This window comes from Telmatherina bonti (genome assembly GCF_933228915.1).
Source record: "Telmatherina bonti genome assembly, chromosome: 2".
Lineage (NCBI taxonomy): Eukaryota > Metazoa > Chordata > Actinopteri > Atheriniformes > Telmatherinidae > Telmatherina > Telmatherina bonti.
The window spans coordinates 17112372-17139694 of record NC_136620.1 but is presented as its reverse complement, the minus strand read 5'-3'; the positions used below and the strand labels follow the sequence as shown (position 1 = coordinate 17139694).

Genomic DNA, 27323 nt, shown 5'->3' with positions numbered 1-27323 from the left:
GTCTTGATTCTTTTCTCAGAGTTAATACTGGGTTTCCCCAGAGCCAACTGTATATGAAAGAGGTTATTTATTTCGCCTTTTAAAAAATTGCATTTGAACATTTCTAAAATACATTATTTAAGAAGGAATTAATTTTTCAATTTACAATTCTTTTTTGATTTTTCCATTTAAAATGTGTAATTACAAATTAATTTGCAATTTTTTTTGCATGAATTTATAATGATATATATTCAACAATCTGCATTTTATCTTACAATTAATTACCTATCATCAAAATTTTGCAAGAAAAGCGTTGTAAGGTGCGGTTTCTCAGCATTGAGTTGATGCTGGACAGCAAGGACTCCAGAAATGCAATAAAACAAATATAACTGTGCTATCAAACAAGTCAGTAATGTATTGTTTTAAATCTTTAATGCACATGGCAAAAAGTATCGCTAAAGCATGTATTAATGGTATTGTATCAAGAGGAAAAATGTTGGTATCGCTCATCTTTATCAAGAACCTCCTCTGTTAAGATGTTTTGAGCGGAGGAGTCTTTAAATTATTTTTGGGCAGATGGTCGAAAAACACCAGAAGTGTGAGTGAACATCCTGTTTATGTCCTGAGTTGATGGTTTCTCTCTTTTTTTATTAGATCCGTGTGGTTAACGCCTTCAGAGACAGTGTTTCTCCATACGAAGGTCTTGAGACACCTGAGTCTCGCAGCTCCATTCACAACTTCATGAGCCACCCCGAGTTCCGCATCGAAGACTCAGAACCTCAGATTCCCCTGATCGATGAAAACGAAGGCGAGGACGACCCCCCGACCAAAAGAAACTCCATCATCCCCCCACCGCTGACTGGGCTGGCCAACCTGTCCAACATGCCACCTCTCCCGTCCTCACCTAACCAGAACAACAACGCCATGGAACGCATCATCCCACTGCACAAAGACGGCTCCAGGTCTGGACTGATCCCACCCAACTCAGCGGGGCTGCCACCCTGTCCAGGAAGCCCCCTGCACAGTCTGGAGACCTCGCTCTGAAGCCTCATGCATGGACCACTTCCTGTTGCTGCAGTCTGTTCATACTCATTTGGTCCTGGTCCTTCTGGGCAATGAGGAATAATAATAATAATTTAAAAAAAAAAAAGACATTTTTAAAACAGACTCTTCTGATTGGCTCCCATCAGGAGTTCATCTGCTGGTTTTTTTTAGGATCCAGGAAGCAGAAATGCTTCCACGTGCGTTTGTGGTTTTTGTTCAGAGTGACAGCAGCTCGCACCGACGGATGTTTTCCTTATTAATAGACATGAACTCTTCAGTTGTTGTTTAGGAGAAGCGTGTTTGTGAGGTGATTAATTCATAATCAGTTTCCTGATCTGTAAATATTCCTGTCGAAGTAGTCGAAGGAGTTCACTTTAATCTGCAGCGTTTCTGTTTGTCATCAGTCGAGCTGGTGTAATCTGACCGTGGCGAGTTCAGATTGATTTTGTGTTGAGTTTTGAGGATCTGTGAAACGTTTAGTGTCAATCCATTTTAACAAGAAGGGAGTTTTGTTCTTACGGAGATGTGTGTCTGTAGACAGAAAGATTTTAAGTAAAAATTCAATGTTGGATTCTATTTAAGAAACTTTTTTATGTTTTAGATTGTTGTGGTATTAAAAGATGTTTAACAACTGTAATTAAAATTTTAAGATAAAAAAAAAAAATCTTCCAGAGCAGGATCTTTGTGCCTTTGAGGACATTTTCTACTCCAGAAACCAAATATGTAAAATTTACTTCACAAATTGGCTCCATTTTTGTAAATCGTTTGACAAAGAATTATTTCACAGACACACACAGGCTGTGATCATTTACTCTCAAACAATAAGTCAGGACAAAAATAAAAATCCTAATTCAATTGAGTTAGAGTTATTTCTAGAGATGTTGGCAGATGTTTTCTTTAATCAGATCTGTGTTATCAGCAACGTAGGGGTTAAAAGTGAAACAGAAAGACTTATAATAAATATATATTGGTGTGAAGGAAACAAATGGCATCTAAATCCGTAAAATTATCATATATATGCTAGATTCTGAAAAGTAAATAACCTCACTCACAGATGCTACCCAGTTGAAAAGAAACCCGGCTGGAAACAGACAACAGCGCCCTCTGGTGGTGCGGAGTGGTGGCGACATTCACGAGCCGCTGGTTTTCTATTAATATGGTAGATAATGACCATCTCCGAAATAGCACCCTTATTATTATTATTATTATTATTATTATTATTATTATTATTTATTTTAAAAACTTTATCAGGTTCACTTTGCTTCGGTTTGGATCTCCTTTTACTTATAGAACAGCATTAATTCTTGGTGTCATAGGTGTTGAAAACATCCCTGAGAGAATTTGCCCCACAGACATGATAGCATCAAATAGTTGCTTACAGGTCTGTCCGCTGCACATCCATGATGAGACTTTCTTGTTTCACCACATCTTGAAGAAGCTCTGTTGGACCGAGATCAGGTGACTGTGGAGGACACTGGAGTACTCTTGTCATGTAAAAGAAATAATTTCTTCTTTATTGTTTCTTTTCTTTTTGTTTATGTTGAACTAAAATCTTAAACAAAAAAGTGAACATTTAAAAATCAAAGCTTTCAAAGTTTAAACAGAGTATTATGTTGGATACTTGTTCTCATTCTTTTGTCCACAACTTAAATGTGGGAAACTTTCAGAACATCTCCTCAGGATGTTTAGCACTTCAGAAAGCACAACGCACAACAACAATAATACCCAGCCACAATAAATTATAATAATTTAATAATTTTTTTAATAAGCCTCATTAATTGTTTCACATTTAAGTTACATAATTTTTATTTGTTTAAATCTAACTTTTAACATGCCTTCATACCTTTGCTACAACTTTCTAATAACTGAACACCTTCCTGTAGTAATAGAGTGAAGTTTAATGTTTGTTTGTAATCAATGCTTGTTCCTCTCAGGCTGAATTTACTCTCCCTCAATTAGAAAAAAAAACTTTTGTGTTCAATCTGTACATTACTCATTTTTGCTATAGTTTGAACTTTTTGGAAATGATCAGGTCTTTAAATTTCATTCATCCGTTTTCTGATCCGCTTAGTCCAATTAAGGGTCACGGGAAGCTGGACCCTATCTCTCCAATCAATGGGCAAGAGGCAGGATACACCCTGGACAGGTCACCAGGCTATTTCTGCTGCCAGGTTGGATGTGTTGTGTGTTCACAGATGGAATTTTACATGCTTTGATTAGAATCATTTGACTTCCTGTTGCTTTTCTGTCGTCTCCAACCAGTCCGACCATTGTCCTCTGACATCAACAAGACCTTTTGGTCCAGACAACTTCTTCTCACTAAATATTTTCTTTTTTCTCTGTAAATCCTTGCGATGGTTGTGTGTAAAAATACAAGTAAATCAGCCGTTTCTGAAATAACTCCTTTATTTTTTTAATCAGATGCTCAGCTTGAACTCTTGCTAACTGTCTTGACCATGTGAGCTCCCTTTTTCACCAGTACCTCCGCTCTACTGTACTTGTCTGGCTTACTGCTCAGTAAAACACAACTGATAAATATTGATAAATATATTTTTAAAAACTCTGAAATAATTCCACCCATTCTTGTTTCAGTCCATTTTCTTGCATACTGTATTATAATTTTAATCAAAACAAAATCTAGTAGAGTTGTGGGAAAAGTGTAACCAGAACATATGTCGTGTAATTGTGGTAGCAGATGCATTTTCTTGACCCTGACTGAAATGTTATAGGGAGAGACTTTTTACTCTGACAGGCAGCAGTTTGGAGTTTGACCAGCTTCAATCCGCAGCTTCCCCATTACTGTTACTGTTTCTGCAGAAGCACAGAAGAATGATTGGCTTTAACTTGCTTGGCCTTCACTCCTATGTGGAAGTAAAATTGGAATAAGAGAAATGCCTTCTCTATTTATGAGATGGTAAAACATTTTCTAATTAGAGAAAATGGTGCAGGGCTTGCTGTCTCAGCCTAATTGACATCCACAAACAAACTGCAGTACTTTGCATATTATGAGCATATTAGAGTTGTTGGTTTTCCCACATCTCTGTGAGTTAAAACCATAGAAAACATCACCAAACTCACATAAAAGTACATGCAGAGTATGAATTATAAAAATGATCCAATATTAACAAATTTGTTGTTTAAATAAAAAAGATAAAAGAGTGGTATTTAAATATTTGAGGATCTTAAACAGGTAAAGGTTACTAGGGTTACTACTAGCATGGCAGCTTTCAAATAGTACCTTGTTTGCATCTTGTAACTTTACTGTCAGTATAATAAGAAAACACAAATAAAGAAGGGACCCACTTTATGTCAAAAAATGATTTATGACCCCTGTCATCCAATGAGAAGCTGCCACGTCACAAGTGGGCGTGGCTTAATGAACCGGAAGTCCCTCCCCTTTGTCATCCAATGAGAAGCTGCCACGTCACAAGTGGGCGTGGCTTAACGATCCGGAAGCCCCTCCCCTTTGTGATCCAATGAGAAGCTGCCACGTCACGAGTGGGCGTATCTTAATGAACCGGAAGTCCCGCCCCCTCAGTGATCCAATCAGCGTGTGCCACGTCATAAGTAGGCGTATCTTAATGAACCGGAAGTCCCTCCCCCCTCTGTGACCCAATCAGCGTGTGCCACGTCATAAGTGGGCGTAACTTGGGTGAGGGGCGGTCCCTGGACCACGTGACGTCCGGAAGTGACGTATGTCCGTACGTCATCTCCCTCCTCCCAGGCGTGGCTCTAAAAGTGACGTCATCCGTGTGCGTTCCCTGGACCACGTGATGTCCGGAAGTGACGTCATCCGGTGGCGGTCCCTGGACCACGTGATGTCCGGAAGTGAGGTCATCCGGCGGCGGTCCCTAGACCACGTGATGTCCGGAAATGACGTATGTCCGTACGTCATACCTGGGCGGACATGTCTTCTGGACGTACGGCATGCCTGGACGGTGTGCCTGGACATGCCCGGACATGTCTTCTGGACGTACGTCATGCCTGGGCGGTGTGCCTGGACATGTTAGGGGCATGTCCGAACGAGTCTAGAGGTATAAAGAGGGGTCCGGGGGGGGGGAAAAAAAAAAAAAGAAGAAAATTAAAAAAACGTCTAAGAGAAAGAGTAATAAAATAAGGTAAAGAAAGTTTTGGGGAAAAAACAAAAAAAATCCCTTACCTTCTCCATATGCGTGTCACTCTGATGCAATCAGTATTTCTTCAGCGATGAGACGTGGTTTTTCGCCTTTGAGTCTTTTGGGTCTACTGGAAAAGAGCAAACTTATCATGGGAAATGCAAAAAGTAGTATAAACAGAGTTTACAGGGTGGGAAGAGTGAAAAAAAGTTTTTTTGCTGGCTGCAAAAATCCTCTCTGAGTCTGTTTGTATTTACACCCCCGCTCTTCTACTGGCCCGTGTGGCAAGCACCCCCTCTTGTCTGCAGCAGGCTTTTTACGACCCTCTGTTGGTGTGTTTTCAGTGACTTTCGCGTTGATAAACTATTGGAAAAAAGAAGAAGAATTAAACTATTATGATAAATGCAAAAAGAGAAGTAAAAAAATAGAAGTGTTAGCAAAAAAAAAAAGTGCTAATAAATGGATGGGAAAAGAAAAAACGTTGTTTTTGCTCCTTCAGTCTGCAAAATCCTTTTTCCCCTCGGTGGTGGGACATGTGTTCTCTTGTTGGTCTGAAAGAAGAGCAAAAAAAAGCTAACTTATTATGATATTTGTAGAGTTTTAACTGATAAAACGAGTACCTTTTTTCTACACGCGTCTATCTGCTGCTCATGCGTTTTGAGTCTGTTTTTTACTGAAGGAAGAGAAAAAAAAAGTTCCTTTAACTGTCCCTGTTTAAATCCTCTAACACTTGGGTTAACTTGCAGAGAAGTGGCAACAAGTTGTTAGCTGAGATAATACAAACAAAACATTCTCTCTGTCTCAAAGTAAGCTTTTATTGATTAATGACCCCCCGTAGCCGGGAAAAAGTTTTAAAAATCAGACACCTGGTCCTTCTTTAAGAGAAAGGGGTTTTTAAACTATGGATGCTCATATATTTAACAGACACGTGTGGTAAACATACATAACTTACAGAGAAGCGTCAGCAAGCTGTTAGCTGAAATAATACAAACAAAACATTCTCTCTCTCGCCAAGTAAGCTTTTATTGCTTAATGACCCCCCGTAGCCGGAAGAAAAAATGTGATGTTTAAGAGAAAGGGTTTTTAACCTATGGATGCTCATATATTTAACAGAAACGTGTGGTAAACATACATAACTTACAGAGAAGTGTCAGCAAGCTGTTAGCTGAGATAATACAAACAGAACATTCTCTGTGTCAAAAATGAGTTTTTATTGCTTAATGACCCCGTAACGGTCAAGAAACCTGTCAACAACGGTTGCTTCTTATCTGAAAGTTAAGTTAACCACACGTACTTTGGTTCAGTTGACAATGTTGGGTCAGTTTTGTCCTGCAGGTTTTGCTCTGGCCTTATTCTCAAGTACTTTTTGCCTTTGTCCGAAAGCCAACTTCAGTACATCAACTTTCCCGCCGATCTGAACGAGCTGAAAATAGTTCGCATTCCTCTAGTTGGGACAGGTGTCATCGCAGGTACTTCTCACATGGTTTCATAAAGTTATCAATGTTATACAAAGTTTGTGAGGTGTTTAGTTTACCTGATTCCATATTTTCTACTCGCAAGTCTTCTCAGCACAATGTGTGTACCTTTTAAATGTAATCTGTGGTCCTGTTCACAGAACAATGCTGACGGCCGACACGCTGCATAACAGTAGCATAGAATGACGTTGTTAGCAGACTGATGTCGTAACATTTTAACAGAGAAGTTTTTATATTAGCTAATATTAGTCACTGTGAGGCGCTTCATTCTGTTCACACAGAATTAAGGAATTAAAAAAAGAACTGTTTATGTTGTTACAGAGAATTTGCTTCGTCAGTTGGACTTTTTAGGACAATTAACGTCTTTATCAGGCTGGGGAAGAGTCTTTCTTGTATTTTAAAAACAGATAAGAAGAAAATTAAAGAAATTTCTCAATTATCTTCTCCACTTATACCGTCTCCATTTTTGATTGTTGCTATTGGAACAAGCAAATCTTTCTGTCTCACACTGATTGAACAGCTATCAGTGATGAAACTATTAGCCTTTGGTTTACAGGTTATAACACCTGGGTTGTGGTTCGATTTCATCAGGTGTTAAGTGTGGAGCCCTCCAGGAACATTGCAATACAAACACTTTTGTACGTAATGGTATCCGCTCTCCTGTCCCTGGCTGTTGGTAAGACTTGGTTTTATCACAAAACCTGTAAATAGACACGTTATTAAGGCAGCTATCAATCATATTTAGTTTGCTGTTTGCTTCATGTTGTAGGACTAGTTTTAGTGGCTGTCTTGTAGGTAACTATGATCAAATCAAAGATACTTCAATTAAAACCGTGTCAGTCTTATGATCCGTTCTTCTGCTGAAACATTTTAAACCTGGAATCTTTGCAAACTACTTCAGGTGAGAGGAGTTTTCCATGCTTTAGTAAAACAGCTTTGCTATATATGATAGTTGGATAGAAAGTAACCTGCAGGCTTTTCTTTGTGTCGAGGATGAAAAGTACCCAAGCGGTGGTGGTGCAACTTGTTTGGCTTCAAAATATTAGATAATATTTAGGTACATGCAAAAGACTGTGGACTCATTGTTACCCACCATTAATTATTACTATTACTGGTCAAGCAGGGACAGATATGCTCCATCATAGTTCAGTTTTTTCTTTAAATTACTTGAAGTTTCTCTTGTTGTTTTATCATCATCTCCTATCAGTACTTTTACTAATTTGTCAAAAAACTGCCAAGTTTTATGTAGCCGCGCCGCTGTGATAACTCTGGCCTCTGAGATGAGGGATGTTCCAGCACCAGGAGATGGAGAAACTCCCGGGATGACAATGGTAAATATAGTCTCTTCCTCTCTGTATCGAGTTTGCTAATATTATTTGTGAAGTGTAGAAGTGTGATGAAAATACGACAGTCACTGTGTATCTCAGAAAAAAGAAGCCGGTGGACGGTTATGTTCAAGGTTCCAACGTTCTGGACCTGCATCTTGCTTGCTCCTTAATACTGAAGTAAAAAAAATATATATATCCTTTTACTCCACATTGTGAAAGTTTAGAAAAAGCAGACGATTTTATTTGGTAACTATTTTTACTCAAATAATTTAAAAAAGAGTTAATATTTTATCCCTGTAAATTTCTGGGGTTTTTCAAAGGCTACCGAGCTGCACCTGAATTCTTACTGGGAACGACACTTTCTCAGCAGTTGCATGAACTTTGATAAAACTCTATATGCACGTATTTTCTATTCCAGCTACCTTCCAGTCGGAGCGGTGTTCCTGATTGCAGCCACGTGCTGGAGGTCAGCGACTGGGATTCCGTCAGAAAACTGGGACACTTTGCAGGAGCTGTGTTGCTCAGGTAGGTTTTACCACCAGGACCAGAATCCCACTCCTCCTGCAGCAGGACATACTATGCACACGCACCCTGGTTAAAGTTACAAGACAAGAACTCAGACATGCTCACACATTGGCTCCAATTACAATCATTTGTCAATCTAACAAGCTTTTTTTTCTTTGCGCTGTGGAAGCCGGACTATCAGAAGAAAACCTTTCATCATGTAGCAAAACAGAAATCATTTTCATGAGAGAAACATGATTCATTATGATTCATATCTATATCTGCTTTTTTTTTTTGTTTTTATTCCTGGACTTCCGGATTGCTTACGACAGCTAGGGCCTGAAAAAAGTGCATTGTAGCACAAATATATCTCCATCCGCCGTGCCAAGAAGCTTGGAATGGAAAATAGTGAAGAAAAGCTGAAAGAAAGTAAGAAATTACTTCAGAAGAAAATGATCATTCCAACTCAATAAAAGTTGTTTTCACAAAGAAAATTATATTTTCACAGTGTTAAAATTTTTTGATTAACGTAAATTAGATAAACAACAAATTAGATGTATTAATTACATCTAGTAAAGTGATATAACATAAACCCCTTTTTAGCTGCACGGACAAAAGAATCCTTCATTCAATCAAGTTATGAAACGGAAATGAAGCCATATCTGTAATGCATTTTGGAGAAGATGCACTGGACTTAGACACACATTTTCCCATTTACCACAAAAAAAAAGAACCTCATATCTAAATATTACAAATGTCGAGATCACAAAAAACTATTTACAAAACCAGCCAATGTGTAAACATAAGATATGAAAACATGATAAAAACAAGTGGTACTGAGTTGCATGGCGGTGGTGATGGGTGTTCCAACGCGGTGTGGTGAGAGTCAGACCCCTGGCTGGTGGTGTGGAGCCGGATCTCCTCCGGGGAAAGGCCCAGGTCACTTTCAGACATGCTTATTGGACAAAGAGAACAACATAGTTTGAATGATCCCAGACAAACTGTTAAAAAAGAAGCGTGTTTCATTTCTCAGTGACAAACAAACAGGTAAGTACAAGTATCCTCATTCTGGATTTTACAATATTGATATCAGATCTACATTTACAAACCTTAATCCGATTATAAATCTTATACTTGAAACCTAAAAATGCCGCATTTAGAATTAGTTTAGCATTTCCTCTTAGTATATTTTTGTAGTTCAGAGAAAATCCAAAACGGCTTCATGTATTTTTCATCCAGGTGACCGCTCTACTCCGCCCAACCCGACAGTTACTATCATCACAAGTAAACTGCAATAAGCAGAACCTCGCTATGCTAACTGAAACCAGACAAAAGAAAAAAATTATAACTGGTGTGTCATCTTATTGTGTAAACAATTGAAAAAATATAAAAATAAGTACACATACCTATTGGGCAGTAGACTTTGCTGAAAACATGAATTAAAAAGTAGGTTATGTTGATGAGAAGGACGTGAGACAGTATTCTTGTTGGATCAATGCAGCTGTTATTTGTAGCATGACTGAGATAAAGCGCTGCGTTTTGTAGAGAAAAATTGATGTGTTTATTGTTATTTAACACTTGATCCAGATGACGACACAGCGGTTTAAAGCGTGGCTGATTTTGTTTCGCTCCATTTTCTTAAAATGGACATAATGCAACATCTTTATTTAGTCACATAATTAAATCACATAACATACAACACATTTATTTGATACAAACATAACATTGTTGCGTAGTGACTGAAAGGTACTTTTTCCCTAAAAAGGATATTATTTATCAGTTTGGGCAACAATTTCGGCTTTGTTTCTAAATCAGTCTTAGTTGCATTATATCAACATGTATGTGCCTGAATTGCTCAACATCTTACTGGGGTTTTTGCAACACAAATTGCTGCTTTACAACATTTGCACTGCTGCTCAGAAATGGGAAATTAGAAGTTGAAATTGCAATATAAAAAGATGGATAAAACATTTCTCATAAACAAATTGTAATCATCAGCATTTATCTATTTAGCTTCACTGGTAACACCTCAAAGATTCAAGACAGTTTTGATGCTTCGCTCCACTGAGGGGCAACATCCACCAAAGGGCAGGAAGAAGCAACCGCTTCTCTAAAATGAATGAATAACTTCTTAAACGATATTACTGATCATCTTACTGTATTTGGAATATTAATTTTCAGCCAGGAAAAGTGAGCCAATTTACAAACTGGTGAGAATAGGAACTCCCAAAAAAATGTAAGTTTTAAAAGCGGATCTTGCAAAGTGTACTTGGGAAGACGGGGATGTTGAGGTTGGGAATTTGGTCTTTGACGGATTTTTGTTCACATTCACCGAGCTATATAAGAAGCATTGCGCTGTTAGAAAAAACTGTCAGACTGAGGAAACATATAAGAGAGGAACCTTGGATGACCAAGAATCTACAAAAGGCCGGCAAAAAGAAAAAAAAAATGTTACACAAGAAATATTTACAAATGCAAACCAATGAAAGTGAAAATATATAAGCAGTATTACAATGTTCTGACTTCTGTTATGAGAAGTAAAATGAAGGAGCACTAGAATGCATTATTTAAGAAACTTGGACTTTTATCAGTGATTTTACTCAGAAGAAGAGCAGCAACAAAGAATTTCCTATTTTTTAAACAAGTCTGGTGACACAGTGCACAATAGACGGGATAGTGCTAAAGAGTTCAACTATTATTCTGTAGGTGATAATCACGATATGGCCAAAACAATTCCAACATGTCATACTAATTTGAATAAGTTTACTTATACGATCAGGGATAATGAAACTTCAATCTTCCTTTGAGGGAATAATGAGAAAGATATAATAGTCTCAAAATTTAAAAATAATACCTCAACAGACATTAACTTAATTGATATGCTTATAATCAAGAAGTTATTAATGTTACTGTAAAACCTCTTACTCATAATTTCAACCTGTCCTTTCAAAAGGGTATCTTTCCAAATAATATGAAAACGACAATGGTAATACCGATATTTAAAAATGGAGACAAATATTGTCATGACAATTATAGGCCAGAACTATAGACCAGACCAAAAATACTGGAAAGTTTATGTGTTAAACAACTGGCTCTTTGCAGCACGGGTTCAGGAGAAACAGAACAAGCACTTATGTGGTTATGGAGATAGAAGAAGAAAATAACAAAAGCAAATGTAAATGATAAGCATGCTGCTGATATTTTTATTGATATGCAGAAGTCGTTTGATACCATTGATCATCGTATTGACCTAATGATTTTTTTTGGTAGAGGAGAAACTTGGAAAGCAGACAATGTGTAGACTTGTGGCGAACTTCAGGGTTCTGTAATCGGTCCAAATCTTTTCTTACTTGATAATAATGATATTTGTAATGTTACAAGTCTGTTGAACTTCATTATATTTGCAGATGATACAAACATGTACAGTTCTGGAAATAATTTACAAATTCATGGTTTTTGGAAATGGAAATTAAATGAATAAGGAGATTAAATTTAAAATACGTAACATTGAAAGTGTAAATTAGAATAAATTTTTGAGGGTAGTTACTGATTTTAAATGAATAGGTAAACTACATGTTTATTATATCAAAGGAAAGATTTCTAAGATGATAGCAATCTTGTACAAATCAAGAAATAAATGAAGCTGTAAAGCTTTATATAATATTTATTGTTCACTCAGTCTTCCTGATATATCTTGCTGTGTGGAAGTCTGGACATATAAAACAACTTTAAATGCAATAATTCTTTTTACAAAAATGAGTTATAGGGATTAACAAGGCAGATGCACATAGTCATCCACTGTTTATGAAATTACATGTTTTAAAATTCTATTATTTGATGTATTTCAAAAGAATAAAAATTTCGTGTAAAGCTAAGACAAAGTCACTCCCAGCAAGTATACAATTCTGAGACTAAATATGAATTGAGACACTTGCAAATTCACGGTAACAAAGGCCAAAAAATAAATGAAAAAGAGCTGTATATCTGTTGTTGGGATTTCATTTTGGACTGATGCTGACTAAGTTTAAGAACCAGTGGTACATTTTTGGTTTTCAAAAAGAAAGAAGGTTCTCCTGGTGATTTTTGAGGGCTACGAGAGTTATTTGTGAATTATACAACTTATGAGTCGGCTTCATCACTCTTCCATTTGACTGTTTATTGATAACGTGTTTTCAGGTTGTTTATTTTTATCTTGTCTCTTTTCTTGTTTTTCTATTTTTGTAATATTTATACATGTTGAAAGGTAACTTAATTTATTCAATAGGACAGGCTTACATTAGCTTCAACCTGTGCTGAACTATTATAACTATTATATCTTTCTCATTATTCCCTCAAAGGAAGATTGAAGTTTCATTATCCCTGATCGTATAAGTAAACTTATTCAAATTAGTATGACATGTTGGAATTGTTTTGGCCATATCGTGATTATCACCTACAGAATAATAGTTGAACTCTTTAGCACTATCCCGTCTATTGTGCACTGTGTCACCAGACTTGTTTAAAAAATAGGAAATTCTTTGTTGCTGCTCTTCTTCTGAGTAAAATCACTGATAAAAGTCCAAGTTTCTTAAATAATGCATTCTAGTGCTCCTTCATTTTACTTCTCATAACAGAAGTCAGAACATTGTAATACTGCTTATATATTTTCACTTTCATTGGTTTGCATTTGTAAATATTTCTTGTGTAACATTTTTTTTTTCTTTTTGCCGGCCTTTTGTAGATTCTTGGTCATCCAAGGTTCCTCTCTTATATGTTTCCTCAGTCTGACAGTTTTTTCTAACAGCGCAATGCTTCTTATATAGCTCGGTGAATGTGAACAAAAATCCGTCAAAGACCAAATTCCCAACCTCAACATCCCCGTCTTCCCAAGTACACTTTGCAAGATCCGCTTTTAAAACTTACATTTTTTTGGGAGTTCCTATTCTCACCAGTTTGTAAATTGGCTCACTTTTCCTGGCTGAAAATTAATATTCCAAATACAGTAAGATGATCAGTAATATCGTTTAAGAAGTTATTCATTCATTTTAGAGAAGCGGTTGCTTCTTCCTGCCCTTTGGTGGATGTTGCCCCTCAGTGGAGCGAAGCATCAAAACTGTCTTGAATCTTTGAGGTGTTACCAGTGAAGCTAAATAGATAAATGCTGATGATTACAATTTGTTTATGAGAAATGTTTTATCCATCTTTTTATATTGCAATTTCAACTTCTAATTTCCCATTTCTGAGCAGCAGTGCAAATGTTGTAAAGCAGCAATTTGTGTTGCAAAAACCCCAGTAAGATGTTGAGCAATTCAGGCACATACATGTTGATATAATGCAACTAAGACTGATTTAGAAACAAAGCCGAAATTGTTGCCCAAACTGATAAATAATATCCTTTTTAGGGAAAAAGTACCTTTCAGTCACTACGCAACAATGTTATGTTTGTATCAAATAAATGTGTTGTATGTTATGTGATTTAATTATGTGACTAAATAAAGATGTTGCATTATGTCCATTTTAAGAAAATGGAGCGAAACAAAATCAGCCACGCTTTAAACCGCTGTGTCGTCATCTGGATCAAGTGTTAAATAACAATAAACACATCAATTTTTCTCTACAAAACGCAGCGCTTTATCTCAGTCATGCTACAAATAACAGCTGCATTGATCCAACAAGAATACTGTCTCACGTCCTTCTCATCAACATAACCTACTTTTTAATTCATGTTTTCAGCAAAGTCTACTGCCCAATAGGTATGTGTACTTATTTTTATATTTTTTCAATTGTTTACACAATAAGATGACACACCAGTTATAATTTTTTTCTTTTGTCTGGTTTCAGTTAGCATAGCGAGGTTCTGCTTATTGCAGTTTACTTGTGATGATAGTAACTGTCGGGTTGGGCGGAGTAGAGCGGTCACCTGGATGAAAAATACATGAAGCCGTTTTGGATTTTCTCTGAACTACAAAAATATACTAAGAGGAAATGCTAAACTAATTCTAAATGCGGCATTTTTAGGTTTCAAGTATAAGATTTATAATCGGATTAAGGTTTGTAAATGTAGATCTGATATCAATATTGTAAAATCCAGAATGAGGATACTTGTACTTACCTGTTTGTTTGTCACTGAGAAATGAAACACGCTTCTTTTTTAACAGTTTGTCTGGGATCATTCAAACTATGTTGTTCTCTTTGTCCAATAAGCATGTCTGAAAGTGACCTGGGCCTTTCCCCGGAGGAGATCCGGCTCCACACCACCAGCCAGGGGTCTGACTCTCACCACACCGCGTTGGAACACCCATCACCACCGCCATGCAACTCAGTACCACTTGTTTTTATCATGTTTTCATATCTTATGTTTACACATTGGCTGGTTTTGTAAATAGTTTTTTGTGATCTCGACATTTGTAATATTTAGATATGAGGTTCTTTTTTTTTGTGGTAAATGGGAAAATGTGTGTCTAAGTCCAGTGCATCTTCTCCAAAATGCATTACAGATATGGCTTCATTTCCGTTTCATAACTTGATTGAATGAAGGATTCTTTTGTCCGTGCAGCTAAAAAGGGGTTTATGTTATATCACTTTACTAGATGTAATTAATACATCTAATTTGTTGTTTATCTAATTTACGTTAATCAAAAAATTTTAACACTGTGAAAATATAATTTTCTTTGTGAAAACAACTTTTATTGAGTTGGAATGATCATTTTCTTCTGAAGTAATTTCTTACTTTCTTTCAGCTTTTCTTCACTATTTTCCATTCCAAGCTTCTTGGCACGGCGGATGGAGATATATTTGTGCTACAATGCACTTTTTTCAGGCCCTAGCTGTCGTAAGCAATCCGGAAGTCCAGGAATAAAAACAAAAAAAAAAAGCAGATATAGATATGAATCATAATGAATCATGTTTCTCTCATGAAAATGATTTCTGTTTTGCTACATGATGAAAGGTTTTCTTCTGATAGTCCGGCTTCCACAGCGCAAAGAAAAAAAAGCTTGTTAGATTGACAAATGATTGTAATTGGAGCCAATGTGTGAGCATGTCTGAGTTCTTGTCTTGTAACTTTAACCAGGGTGCGTGTGCATAGTATGTCCTGCTGCAGGAGGAGTGGGATTCTGGTCCTGGTGGTAAAACCTACCTGAGCAACACAGCTCCTGCAAAGTGTCCCAGTTTTCTGACGGAATCCCAGTCGCTGACCTCCAGCACGTGGCTGCAATCAGGAACACCGCTCCGACTGGAAGGTAGCTGGAATAGAAAATACGTGCATATAGAGTTTTATCAAAGTTCATGCAACTGCTGAGAAAGTGTCGTTCCCAGTAAGAATTCAGGTGCAGCTCGGTAGCCTTTGAAAAACCCCAGAAATTTACAGGGATAAAATATTAACTCTTTTTTAAATTATTTGAGTAAAAATAGTTACCAAATAAAATCGTCTGCTTTTTCTAAACTTTCACAATGTGGAGTAAAAGGATATATATATTTTTTTTACTTCAGTATTAAGGAGCAAGCAAGATGCAGGTCCAGAACGTTGGAACCTTGAACATAACCGTCCACCGGCTTCTTTTTTCTGAGATACACAGTGACTGTCGTATTTTCATCACACTTCTACACTTCACAAATAATATTAGCAAACTCGATACAGAGAGGAAGAGACTATATTTACCATTGTCATCCCGGGAGTTTCTCCATCTCCTGGTGCTGGAACATCCCTCATCTCAGAGGCCAGAGTTATCACAGCGGCGCGGCTACATAAAACTTGGCAGTTTTTTGACAAATTAGTAAAAGTACTGATAGGAGATGATGATAAAACAACAAGAGAAACTTCAAGTAATTTAAAGAAAAAACTGAACTATGATGGAGCATATCTGTCCCTGCTTGACCAGTAATAGTAATAATTAATGGTGGGTAACAATGAGTCCACAGTCTTTTGCATGTACCTAAATATTATCTAATATTTTGAAGCCAAACAAGTTGCACCACCACCGCTTGGGTACTTTTCATCCTCGACACAAAGAAAAGCCTGCAGGTTACTTTCTATCCAACTATCATATATAGCAAAGCTGTTTTACTAAAGCATGGAAAACTCCTCTCACCTGAAGTAGTTTGCAAAGATTCCAGGTTTAAAATGTTTCAGCAGAAGAACGGATCATAAGACTGACACGGTTTTAATTGAAGTATCTTTGATTTGATCATAGTTACCTACAAGACAGCCACTAAAACTAGTCCTACAACATGAAGCAAACAGCAAACTAAATATGATTGATAGCTGCCTTAATAACGTGTCTATTTACAGGTTTTGTGATAAAACCAAGTCTTACCAACAGCCAGGGACAGGAGAGCGGATACCATTACGTACAAAAGTGTTTGTATTGCAATGTTCCTGGAGGGCTCCACACTTAACACCTGATGAAATCAAACCACAACCCAGGTGTTATAACCTGTAAACCAAAGGCTAATAGTTTCATCACTGATAGCTGTTCAATCAGTGTGAGACAGAAAGATTTGCTTGTTCCAATAGCAACAATCAAAAATGGAGACGGTATAAGTGGAGAAGATAATTGAGAAATTTCTTTAATTTTCTTCTTATCTGTTTTTAAAATACAAGAAAGACTCTTCCCCAGCCTGATAAAGACGTTAATTGTCCTAAAAAGTCCAACTGACGAAGCAAATTCTCTGTAACAACATAAACAGTTCTTTTTTTAATTCCTTAATTCTGTGTGAACAGAATGAAGCGCCTCACAGTGACTAATATTAGCTAATATAAAAACTTCTCTGTTAAAATGTTACGACATCAGTCTGCTAACAACGTCATTCTATGCTACTGTTATGCAGCGTGTCGGCCGTCAGCATTGTTCTGTGAACAGGACCACAGATTACATTTAAAAGGTACACACATTGTGCTGAGAAGACTTGCGAGTAGAAAATATGGAATCAGGTAAACTAAACACCTCACAAACTTTGTATAACATTGATAACTTTATGAAACCATGTGAGAAGTACCTGCGATGACACCTGTCCCAACTAGAGGAATGCGAACTATTTTCAGCTCGTTCAGATCGGCGGGAAAGTTGATGTACTGAAGTTGGCTTTCGGACAAAGGCAAAAAGTACTTGAGAATAAGGCCAGAGCAAAACCTGCAGGACAAAACTGACCCAACATTGTCAACTGAACCAAAGTACGTGTGGTTAACTTAACTTTCAGATAAGAAGCAACCGTTGTTGACAGGTTTCTTGACCGTTACGGGGTCATTAAGCAATAAAAACTCATTTTTGACACAGAGAATGTTCTGTTTGTATTATCTCAGCTAACAGCTTGCTGACACTTCTCTGTAAGTTATGTATGTTTACCACACGTTTCTGTTAAATATATGAGCATCCATAGGTTAAAAACCCTTTCTCTTAAACATCACATTTTTTCTTCCGGCTACGGGGGGTCATTAAGCAATAAAAGCTTACTTGGCGAGAGAGAGAATGTTTTGTTTGTATTATTTCAGCTAACAGCTTGCTGACGCTTCTCTGTAAGTTATGTATGTTTACCACACGTGTCTGTTAAATATATGAGCATCCATAGTTTAAAAACCCCTTTCTCTTAAAGAAGGACCAGGTGTCTGATTTTTAAAACTTTTTCCCGGCTACGGGGGGTCATTAATCAATAAAAGCTTACTTTGAGACAGAGAGAATGTTTTGTTTGTATTATCTCAGCTAACAACTTGTTGCCACTTCTCTGCAAGTTAACCCAAGTGTTAGAGGATTTAAACAGGGACAGTTAAAGGAACTTTTTTTTTCTCTTCCTTCAGTAAAAAACAGACTCAAAACGCATGAGCAGCAGATAGACGCGTGTAGAAAAAAGGTACTCGTTTTATCAGTTAAAACTCTACAAATATCATAATAAGTTAGCTTTTTTTTGCTCTTCTTTCAGACCAACAAGAGAACACATGTCCCACCACCGAGGGGAAAAAGGATTTTGCAGACTGAAGGAGCAAAAACAACGTTTTTTCTTTTCCCATCCATTTATTAGCACTTTTTTTTTTTGCTAACACTTCTATTTTTTTACTTCTCTTTTTGCATTTATCATAATAGTTTAATTCTTCTTCTTTTTTCCAATAGTTTATCAACGCGAAAGTCACTGAAAACACACCAACAGAGGGTCGTAAAAAGCCTGCTGCAGACAAGAGGGGGTGCTTGCCACACGGGCCAGTAGAAGAGCGGGGGTGTAAATACAAACAGACTCAGAGAGGATTTTTGCAGCCAGCAAAAAAACTTTTTTTCACTCTTCCCACCCTGTAAACTCTGTTTATACTACTTTTTGCATTTCCCATGATAAGTTTGCTCTTTTCCAGTAGACCCAAAAGACTCAAAGGCGAAAAACCACGTCTCATCGCTGAAGAAATACTGATTGCATCAGAGTGACACGCATATGGAGAAGGTAAGGGATTTTTTTTGTTTTTTCCCCAAAACTTTCTTTACCTTATTTTATTACTCTTTCTCTTAGACGTTTTTTTAATTTTCTTCTTTTTTTTTTTTTCCCCCCCCCCCGGACCCCTCTTTATACCTCTAGACTCGTTCGGACATGCCCCTAACATGTCCAGGCACACCGCCCAGGCATGACGTACGTCCAGAAGACATGTCCGGGCATGTCCAGGCACACCGTCCAGGCATGCCGTACGTCCAGAAGACATGTCCGCCCAGGTATGACGTACGGACATACGTCATTTCCGGACATCACGTGGTCTAGGGACCGCCGCCGGATGACCTCACTTCCGGACATCACGTGGTCCAGGGACCGCCACCGGATGACGTCACTTCCGGACATCACGTGGTCCAGACGTGGCAGCTTCTCATTGGATGACAGGGGGTCATAAATCATTTTTTGACATAAAGTGGGTCCCTTCTTTATTAACACAAAATACATTAAACTAAAGCCTGAATTGAAATGATATCTATTCAGCATTTCGTCACTGGATGTTAATGGCATTGTGATCCACTGAGACCTCCCTGAGATCTCCCCCCCCCCCCCCTGCACCCACAAATAGAGCTACCACCGTCATAACTTCACATGGAAATGAACAGAAATAAAGAATTTTCCTTTGCTTTATTGTGCTAGTGTACTCTTATGCAAACACACACACACACACACACACACACACACACACACACACACACACACACACACACACACACACACACATTCACACAATGTTTGTATTGTTATCTAATCACTTTACTAAATTAAACTGTTATATTTATTTTTATTCTCCAGAATGATCCATTGACTTTTTTGCCATTGGTTCACCATTCATGTCAGTTGCCATATTTGTGCCACCATCTGAAAGGACAAACTGCAGTTGGGTTTGTTTGATAGCAGCTGATGCGCCATTTGGAACAAGCAATGGCTTAAAAAGGCACCAACGTTAGTTATGCAATCATCACTGTACCTGAGATGAGAGGATCCATTCAAAGATGAAACCATGTTATTTCTGGAAAAACATTTGGGCCCTGATGGCCACCATCCATTCACAACTGTGCTTGGTGGTTCAAGTCATTTCTACCATTTTGTGACGTTAGATGTCGTAAACACCGTACCTTTAAACACGTTTCAGCAGGGCTGAAAATACATTATTAAATTAATAGGCGCATATGAAGTCTATTCCTTTAAGCAGCGCAAAATAATCTTCCCACTTCACCTAGATTTAAAACATATCATTTGTGCAGCTTGTTATTGGTTTTGATTGGCTCATTTGGGACTTTTAGAAAGAGTAAGATGTATTTGGAATATCTGAAGCAAATGTGCTCGAGGATATTTCTTATTTATGTATTTATTTGACTGAAAATAGGACATCTTTTCTTTAAAATATAGCTTTTAAAATTCGCTATATTCCTCTCCTATCTTGCTGTGTAAGAATGAGCCTTATGTGACGCAGATGTGTGTGTAGTGGCGGTAGTTGTCCACTGGGGGTCGCCCTGCTTCCATCTGCACCTCTAAACGCTTCAGCGTCTTCTCTCTCTTCCAGGCTCAGCATCTTCTCTCTCCTGCAGCATGCCACATAAAGCTCATTAACTTTACTGTGACTGCATGAGCCGCGCTCGTGCTTTTCCTCTCTGCTTAGATTAGTTTTATTTTGAGTCATTTTTCTTCTTCTTCTCCTTCTGGACCAGGATCATGTAGCCTGTGTCCGGATCTGAGACCAGTTGTGTGACTGGGGAACTTGATGAGAGATGAACTCAGCTTGAACTCGGTTGGTTTTCTTGAGCTTGGGGGAGCTTCCCGTCTTTGCTGAGACGCAGTACAGCAGCACAGCACCGCTCTGCAGGGACACGCGCGCTTCTTAGGACCAAAAAGAACTTCCTTCGAGTGAACACTTCTTGGCAATGACCCGAGACCAACATAGAGGCATCCCCTTGGTGAAAAGCAGGGAGTCGAACTGACACCTGCAGGTGATCAGGGTGTTTCCACGAAGCCGAAGTTCCGAGGGGTTTCTCGCCTCTTCATCAAAAAAGTCCATTTCGGATCAGACATTTGAACACAGATGTATGGCTCCTGTTACAGATCCGGATCGAGTCCCAGCGGAAGGATTCAGCCAGAAATGTCCAAGTGATGTGAAAAACTGCTGGAAACTAAAAACATCTGCCTGACCTGAGAGAGGAAACACCTGCTCCTGCTGCTGACTGGAAAAGGTGCCTGAACGCATCACAACATGGAATATTTTAACTTTAAAACAACACATTTCCACTCAGGATGGTTTTTTCTTTTATTTGTTGTGATGGAATCATGCTGGAAAATTGAGTTTTTATTACAATTAACATCATTGCTCCCCCACTGATCAATCGGTTCCAGGCTGCTGCGTGTTTGTGTTATTCAGAACAGATTTATATAACGCTACACAAATGGAAATCAGTCACTTGTGCGCGTGTCTGTATGTTCACTTGAATGCAACCTATTCTGTCCTTTGCGTCCCTCTGGACGAGTTCGTGCGCACGCCGTAAATACGCGCGCACTGTTGCGAAAGTAAATGAAAATGTCAACGCGCTTACATCAAAGTTTGCAGGATAGGATAAAGTGTGTGCACGCAGCCTAGGTGGAGAACATGTCACTGTTTTATAGGACTTGTAGAAACCGCAACACGCGCGCGCGTCCCTGTGCTTGGAAGTAAAGTGTCTCACTCTGGTGGGTTTAGTGTGTGATTTGTGGGGGTTTACATGCTTTTCCACCTCGTCTCTTCTGCTAGGGGGGTGAATGCGTGTGCTTGAGGAATTCGGTGTAGAAGTCTGCTGCATTGCCTGTATTTTACAATCCTTTGGGTGGGTGGGGTGGGGTTGGGGGGGGGGGGGGGGGGGGGGGGGGCTGTTCATTTGGAGGGAGAGTGTGAGTGGGGGGTGTGGGTGTTCTGAGTTTCCCTCCTGCAGCGCCCAATCGGAGCTGAGTGACACTTATTTGCTCTCTGGATTTTACTGCAGGCAGATCAGCATCCAATCAGGGGCTCTGGCATTTACAGTAGAGAAGCAATCTGTCTTTAATCTGAGACACTCCCCCCCCCCCAAAAAAAACAAAACAAAACAAAAAAAACAAAACATATTTGGACACCTAAAAGGTTTGTTTTTACCTTAAACGCATCTTTTCCCCCTCCATCATCATCAGAAGAAATTGTTATGGCATTAACAGCAGTAGTTTTAAAAACAAAAGACAGGACAAAAAAGCTCCAAAATGGATAAATATGTCACGTTCTGTGTTAGACAAAGCAAGTATATTATATAATTCCACAAGACAACGTATGCTTTAAATATAATGTTAAAAGCATTACATGTGCTGCAAAGCAAAAAATAAAAAGAACAAAAGGACATCAACACAGCAAAACATCACAGTCAAATCATAAAAGTCAGATTAAATTGATTAAAAGCAAGATGCGATCAAGACTTTATACATAGATGCATGAGAAAATGAATGTTTTTAACCTGGCTTCAAACCTGTCTACAGTTTAGTCAGTTTGTTCTACTAGTTTGCAGCATAACAGCTAAATGCTGCTTCGTCTGGACTCTGGTCTGGACTGGTGGGTCTAGAACTCTGTCAGGTTGATATTCTCTAATGGATTAGCTTTATATAGTGCTTTTCAAGGCACCCAAAGCACTTTGCGTTAAATCCATTATTCATTCACTCCTCATTCATACTTGGTGACGGTAAGCCACATGTGTAGCCACAGCTGGCTTGGAGCACACTGATGGAAATGCAGCAGTCGATGCACTCCTCTCTGACCACCACTGAAACATTCATTCACATTTCAGGGGGAAGTGTCCTGCCCAGAGAGGGAGTTCGATTCAAACCAGCAACTTTCCAGTCAATGGATAATCTCTTGAGCCACTGCTCCCCTTAAATTTAATTTATTATTTTATTCAAGCCTAAACCATTCTGGGATTTGTAAACCATCAGTCGGTTTTAAAGTCTATTCTGAGAGTGACTGGAAACCAGTGTAAAGATGTTAAAACTGGTGGGATGTGTTTAGATCTCTCATAGTTAAAAGCTCCAGCTGCAGTGTTCTGGATGAGATGTGGATGTTTAGTGCTCTTTTTAGGAAGTCCTGTTAAAAAACCTGGAAAAGAATGTATGGATGAGTTTCTCCTGGTCTTTCTCAGACACTAAACTTTTTATTTCTGTTGATGTTTCTGAGTTGGTAAAAAGCTGCTCAGTGAAGCTTTGATGTGGCCTCTGAAAGTCAGATCTGAGTGTATCAACACTGCAACGTTACAGACTTGGTCTTGGTTTTGAGAGTCCGAGAGTCCATTTTCTCTTTGCTGCCAAGCAGAATAGTCTCTGTTTTTTCCTTCATCTCATTGTTGAAAATTCTCTTTCATCCGGATGTTTATTTGCTCCAAACGCTGACAGACTAAGTGTACTGGACTTCAGTCATCTGGTGACAAAGACAGATTTAAATCAGATGGAAGTCGCTTTGGAGAAAAGCATCTGTAAATCACTGTATTATAGAATAGAATAGAATAGAATAGAATAGAATAGAATAGAATAGAACAGAACAGAATAGAATAGAATAGAATAAAACAAAGACTCGTAAAGCGGTGTATTGTCTACATAACTGTGACAACTGATGTTAAATCCTGTAATTTGAACCAAAGGGAGTATATCCAAGTTTAACACAAGAGGTCTAAGGACTGACCCCTGATGGGCTCCACTAGTCATGGCCATGTGTTCAGATTCCCTTCTAAATAGGACCTGAACTAATTAAGGACACCTCCAGAAAGTCCTTTTTTTTTACAATCTACAGTATCAGGTGCAGCGCTGAGATCCAGCAGAATCAGAACTGATACTTGAGCAGAATAAGTATTCAACCTAATATCATTTCACACTTTGACTTGAACTGTTTTTCAATCATAGCAAACAATGCAAGAATAATTTAGTCTTGTTTCGGAAAAAGACCCCTGTCCGGCTTTGTATCATTCATTGTTAAATTTGCTTGTACAGTTAGTAGTAAATTTAAAGTTTTGTTTTCCTCAACTTATGTTCAGCTTTACTGCATTTTTCTTTAGGATTGTGACCATATTGGTGTTTTGCCATTGCTCCTTCTGTTTTCTTAAGGTGCTCTCAATTCTTTTCATTGCAGCAGTATCCATTATATTCAAGATTTTCCAAGTGAAATAATCCAGGAGTCCATCATTGTGGGTAAAATAGGATTGACATTGATAAACTCTGCGCTTGTTCTCTCATTAATGTACCTCTTCCTAACGCAGAAGCAGGGTTTTTGGACATTCTGAGTCCAAATGCTTTTTATTTCAACCATACGGGACAAATTACAATCCAAACAACAACCACTATGTTCTCATATTTTTTATTTTTCATTTTTGCTAAATGACATGTTTATGCTGGACCAGACAAAGCAAAACAAAGGAAGGAGGCGGGTGACGGAAGAGAAGAGGATAGGGTTAATAGAAGATAAAAGAGACAAATAGAAAGCAACAGCAAAAACAGGACAACCAGTTTCTTCACCTGTAAAGACACTTCACAAAAAACACTTCTAGAGGGAAAACATAGCAGACAATTATCAGGAGCACCTATAAAATGACAATATAAGGATAAGCATGAATAATGATAACACCAGCAATATGAACACAATGAATTATGTTCAATAATAAATTTGATTGCTGAAATACAATCATGCTCGCTCAAAAAATCAGAAGCAGACATGAAAGGCCCTAAATTATCACCCACCAGACACACACAGGCCCCCAAAAGGCAATTTTTGCGTTTTGTATTTGGATCAAATTCAAGATTTTCCTTTAAAGAGACCTTAAAAGATCTCTCAGGTCAAGTATGAGCTGTTCTGCACTCTATGCTGGTTTCAGAGTTCTGGTTGACAGAAATAAGCTAAATGCCCATGGTTTAGTGCATTGTCAGCAGCAAACATACACCTGGCTTCTGCTAAAAGGCAAGCAAGCAAAAAGAGGTAGTGATATCACACTGTCAAGTTTTCCTAGAGAGAAGTCTGACACATTTCCACCGTGTCCTGCTCCAGGTCTACTTTTGGCTCAGAGTCAAACAGTTTGACAGTCTGGGTTTGAGTTTCTCCCTGAACTCTCAATGCAGCTGCAAACTTGTCATAAAGGTCATTTCCTAGTTTTGCCTCCAGTGTCTGGATAGAGACTTCAAGTGTGTTGATGCAGGGATCCCATGATCTCTATCAAATCAGCACTCTCCAGTAAGCGTCATGAGGAATAGCACCAAAAGCACATTTAAGCTAGCATTTAAGTAGCATCTTTTACTGCATCTCTGTTAATCAAACAACGTAGTGATGTGGTGTTACTTAGAACAAGTCAGCCATATTTCTTGGCAAGTAAAAGATACTTATGTAGAGATCCTGTGTGTTCAGGATTCAGCTGTGTTAATGTACGCTTGCCACTACAACATGCGGGGCAGTGGTACTGGAGGACCAGGATTGAGAAACACTGGTTTATTGTGCATGGATTGTTCAATCTTTTCTCTTTTCTGGATTGCCAACAGGTGTCTGGGACGATGTGAAGCTGGAGCTGCAAAAGTCTTTGAAGTTTTGCTGGATAAGAATGCACCACACAGGAACCTGTACCACCTAGGGCTCGTGCTCATAAGTGGGACTGCCTGCCCTGGTTAACCCTGCCCTGCGTCAGTGGGGATTCCAAGATCAAGCTGCTCTGGCTCATATCTTCTTCCTTGTTAGTTGTGTGACATCCTCACTGCTTGCTTTTTCCTCACTGCAAAATGGTGCAGATTTCAAAGCCTTCGACTTTCTCCAGATGTTTCTTCTCGCTGCTGATGCTGAAGAGCTGTTGGCTGCTCGGCTCCCACAAGCTGTCTGTACTGGCGGACTCCCAGCAGCCTCTGCAGGAGTATGCCCATTCCATCCGCCTGGATGGCGATATCATCCTGGGAGGCTTGTTTCCTGTGCACGCTCGTGGTGAACGTGGCGTCCCCTGCGGTGAGCTGAAGAAAGAGAAGGGCATCCATCGGCTGGAGGCCATGCTGTTTGCCATAGACCTCATCAACAAGGATCCGGAGCTGCTGCCTAACGTGACTCTCGGAGCGCGGATCCTGGATACATGTTCGCGTGACACTTATGCCCTGGAGCAGTCACTCACCTTTGTCCAGGCCCTCATTGAGAGGGACGGCTCTGACGTTCGCTGTGCTAATGGAGAGCCACCCATCTTTGCCAAGCCAGACAAAGTGGTGGGCGTCATTGGGGCTTCAGCCAGTTCTGTGTCAATCATGGTTGCCAACATCCTCCGTCTATTCAAGGTAAGATGATCTGATTATTTTTCTAAAGCTGTTCATTGGTTAGCGATGGCTTACCTGTTTGAGTTCCCACTCTGTCGTAAATTGTTTGTCAGTCCTCACCAGCTCTCTGAATAAACTTCGGTTCATTATAGACATGTTTGTTCAGCTCCAGTTTCAGCCACTTCTGTCTGTACTGGGAGGGAATACATTAGAATATCATATTTACACAAAAAATCTAAGACCTTCACAGTTATCTATCATGTTGCAGAGCATGGCAGGTTCAGGGGCTGTTGTTTTTGTTGCACTTTATTTTGTTGCTTCTAATTTCGAAAAGTTGCTGCTGACCATTGGAAATTAAGTTCAAGAACGTCAGATTAGATCATGTAAGATACTTTCAGTGTCTCACTATCTTAAGGTAAATGGTCATGCTCCTTGGACACTTATTTTGTTTCAAAGTTCTTCTAGTTGTGTCTTGCCTCTAGAGTATATTTTTACCCTACAGCTTTGGAAATGATTTAAGTCAAAAGTTTTCTGTGAACATTCACACATAACTTGCAGACAAATACCAGAGGAACCTCAGCACTAACAAATCAACACTCAGTGCAGCAGATCTTAAGGTGGTGGAGACATATAGAGAATCCATTACAGCACCACTTTATTATATTTTTTTTATCTTGACACAACAAAGATTTGTTTTACATGGAATGTTACATTTTACGATTATTTTGTAAATTTTCCCTTTTCTTGAGATTACATGTTGTAATAGGTTATGAGCTTTGTTTCCTCGACATCACAAGATGATTAAGGCTGGCTTAAGAATGGGTAGTTAGCACCTGGTTTAATTACTGGTTGTTGCTTTTGGTCAGAATATGTAACATTAAGTTTTTCCTGAAGTTTAACACGGACCCTTAATTTTTTTTTTTTTTTTTAATTTTCTTTTCTTTTTTTTTTTTTACTAGTTTTTGAAATAATTAAATGGTTATCACAAGATTTGCTAAAATAAATAACCAAGCTTGGCCACTCGTATATGTTAACACCTAAGAAAAGAGGAAGAGACAAAAGGAAAGAAAGATATAAAAAGTGACAGAGCAAGAAATAAGACAAGAGTCAATGTAGGACAGACTTACTGGCTGTGGAGAGCTCAGAGACGATCCAGG

At 38.5% G+C, this 27323-nt stretch overlaps 2 protein-coding genes across 3 annotated transcripts in view; both read left to right on the top strand.

The window, feature by feature from the left end:
• The window catches only part of LOC306767832 (plasma membrane calcium-transporting ATPase 1-like), a gene marked incomplete at both ends in the record, with an annotated part of 34698 nt that extends 33675 nt beyond the window's left edge, over window positions 1–1023 (top strand). For both annotated transcript variants that reach the window (XM_079255965.1, XM_079255964.1), the window contains one exon: window positions 634–1023. In XM_079255965.1, coding sequence (XP_079112091.1) covers window positions 634–1023 — 390 coding nt within the window. The remainder of the gene's footprint in view (window positions 1–633) is intronic.
• A 24630-nt stretch (window positions 1024–25653) lies between these two features.
• Window positions 25654–27323, top strand: part of grm8b (glutamate receptor, metabotropic 8b) — a gene marked incomplete at both ends in the record, with an annotated part of 180833 nt that continues 179163 nt past the window's right edge. The window contains one exon of the mRNA XM_079260171.1: window positions 25654–26187. Coding sequence (XP_079116297.1) covers window positions 25654–26187 — 534 coding nt within the window. The remainder of the gene's footprint in view (window positions 26188–27323) is intronic.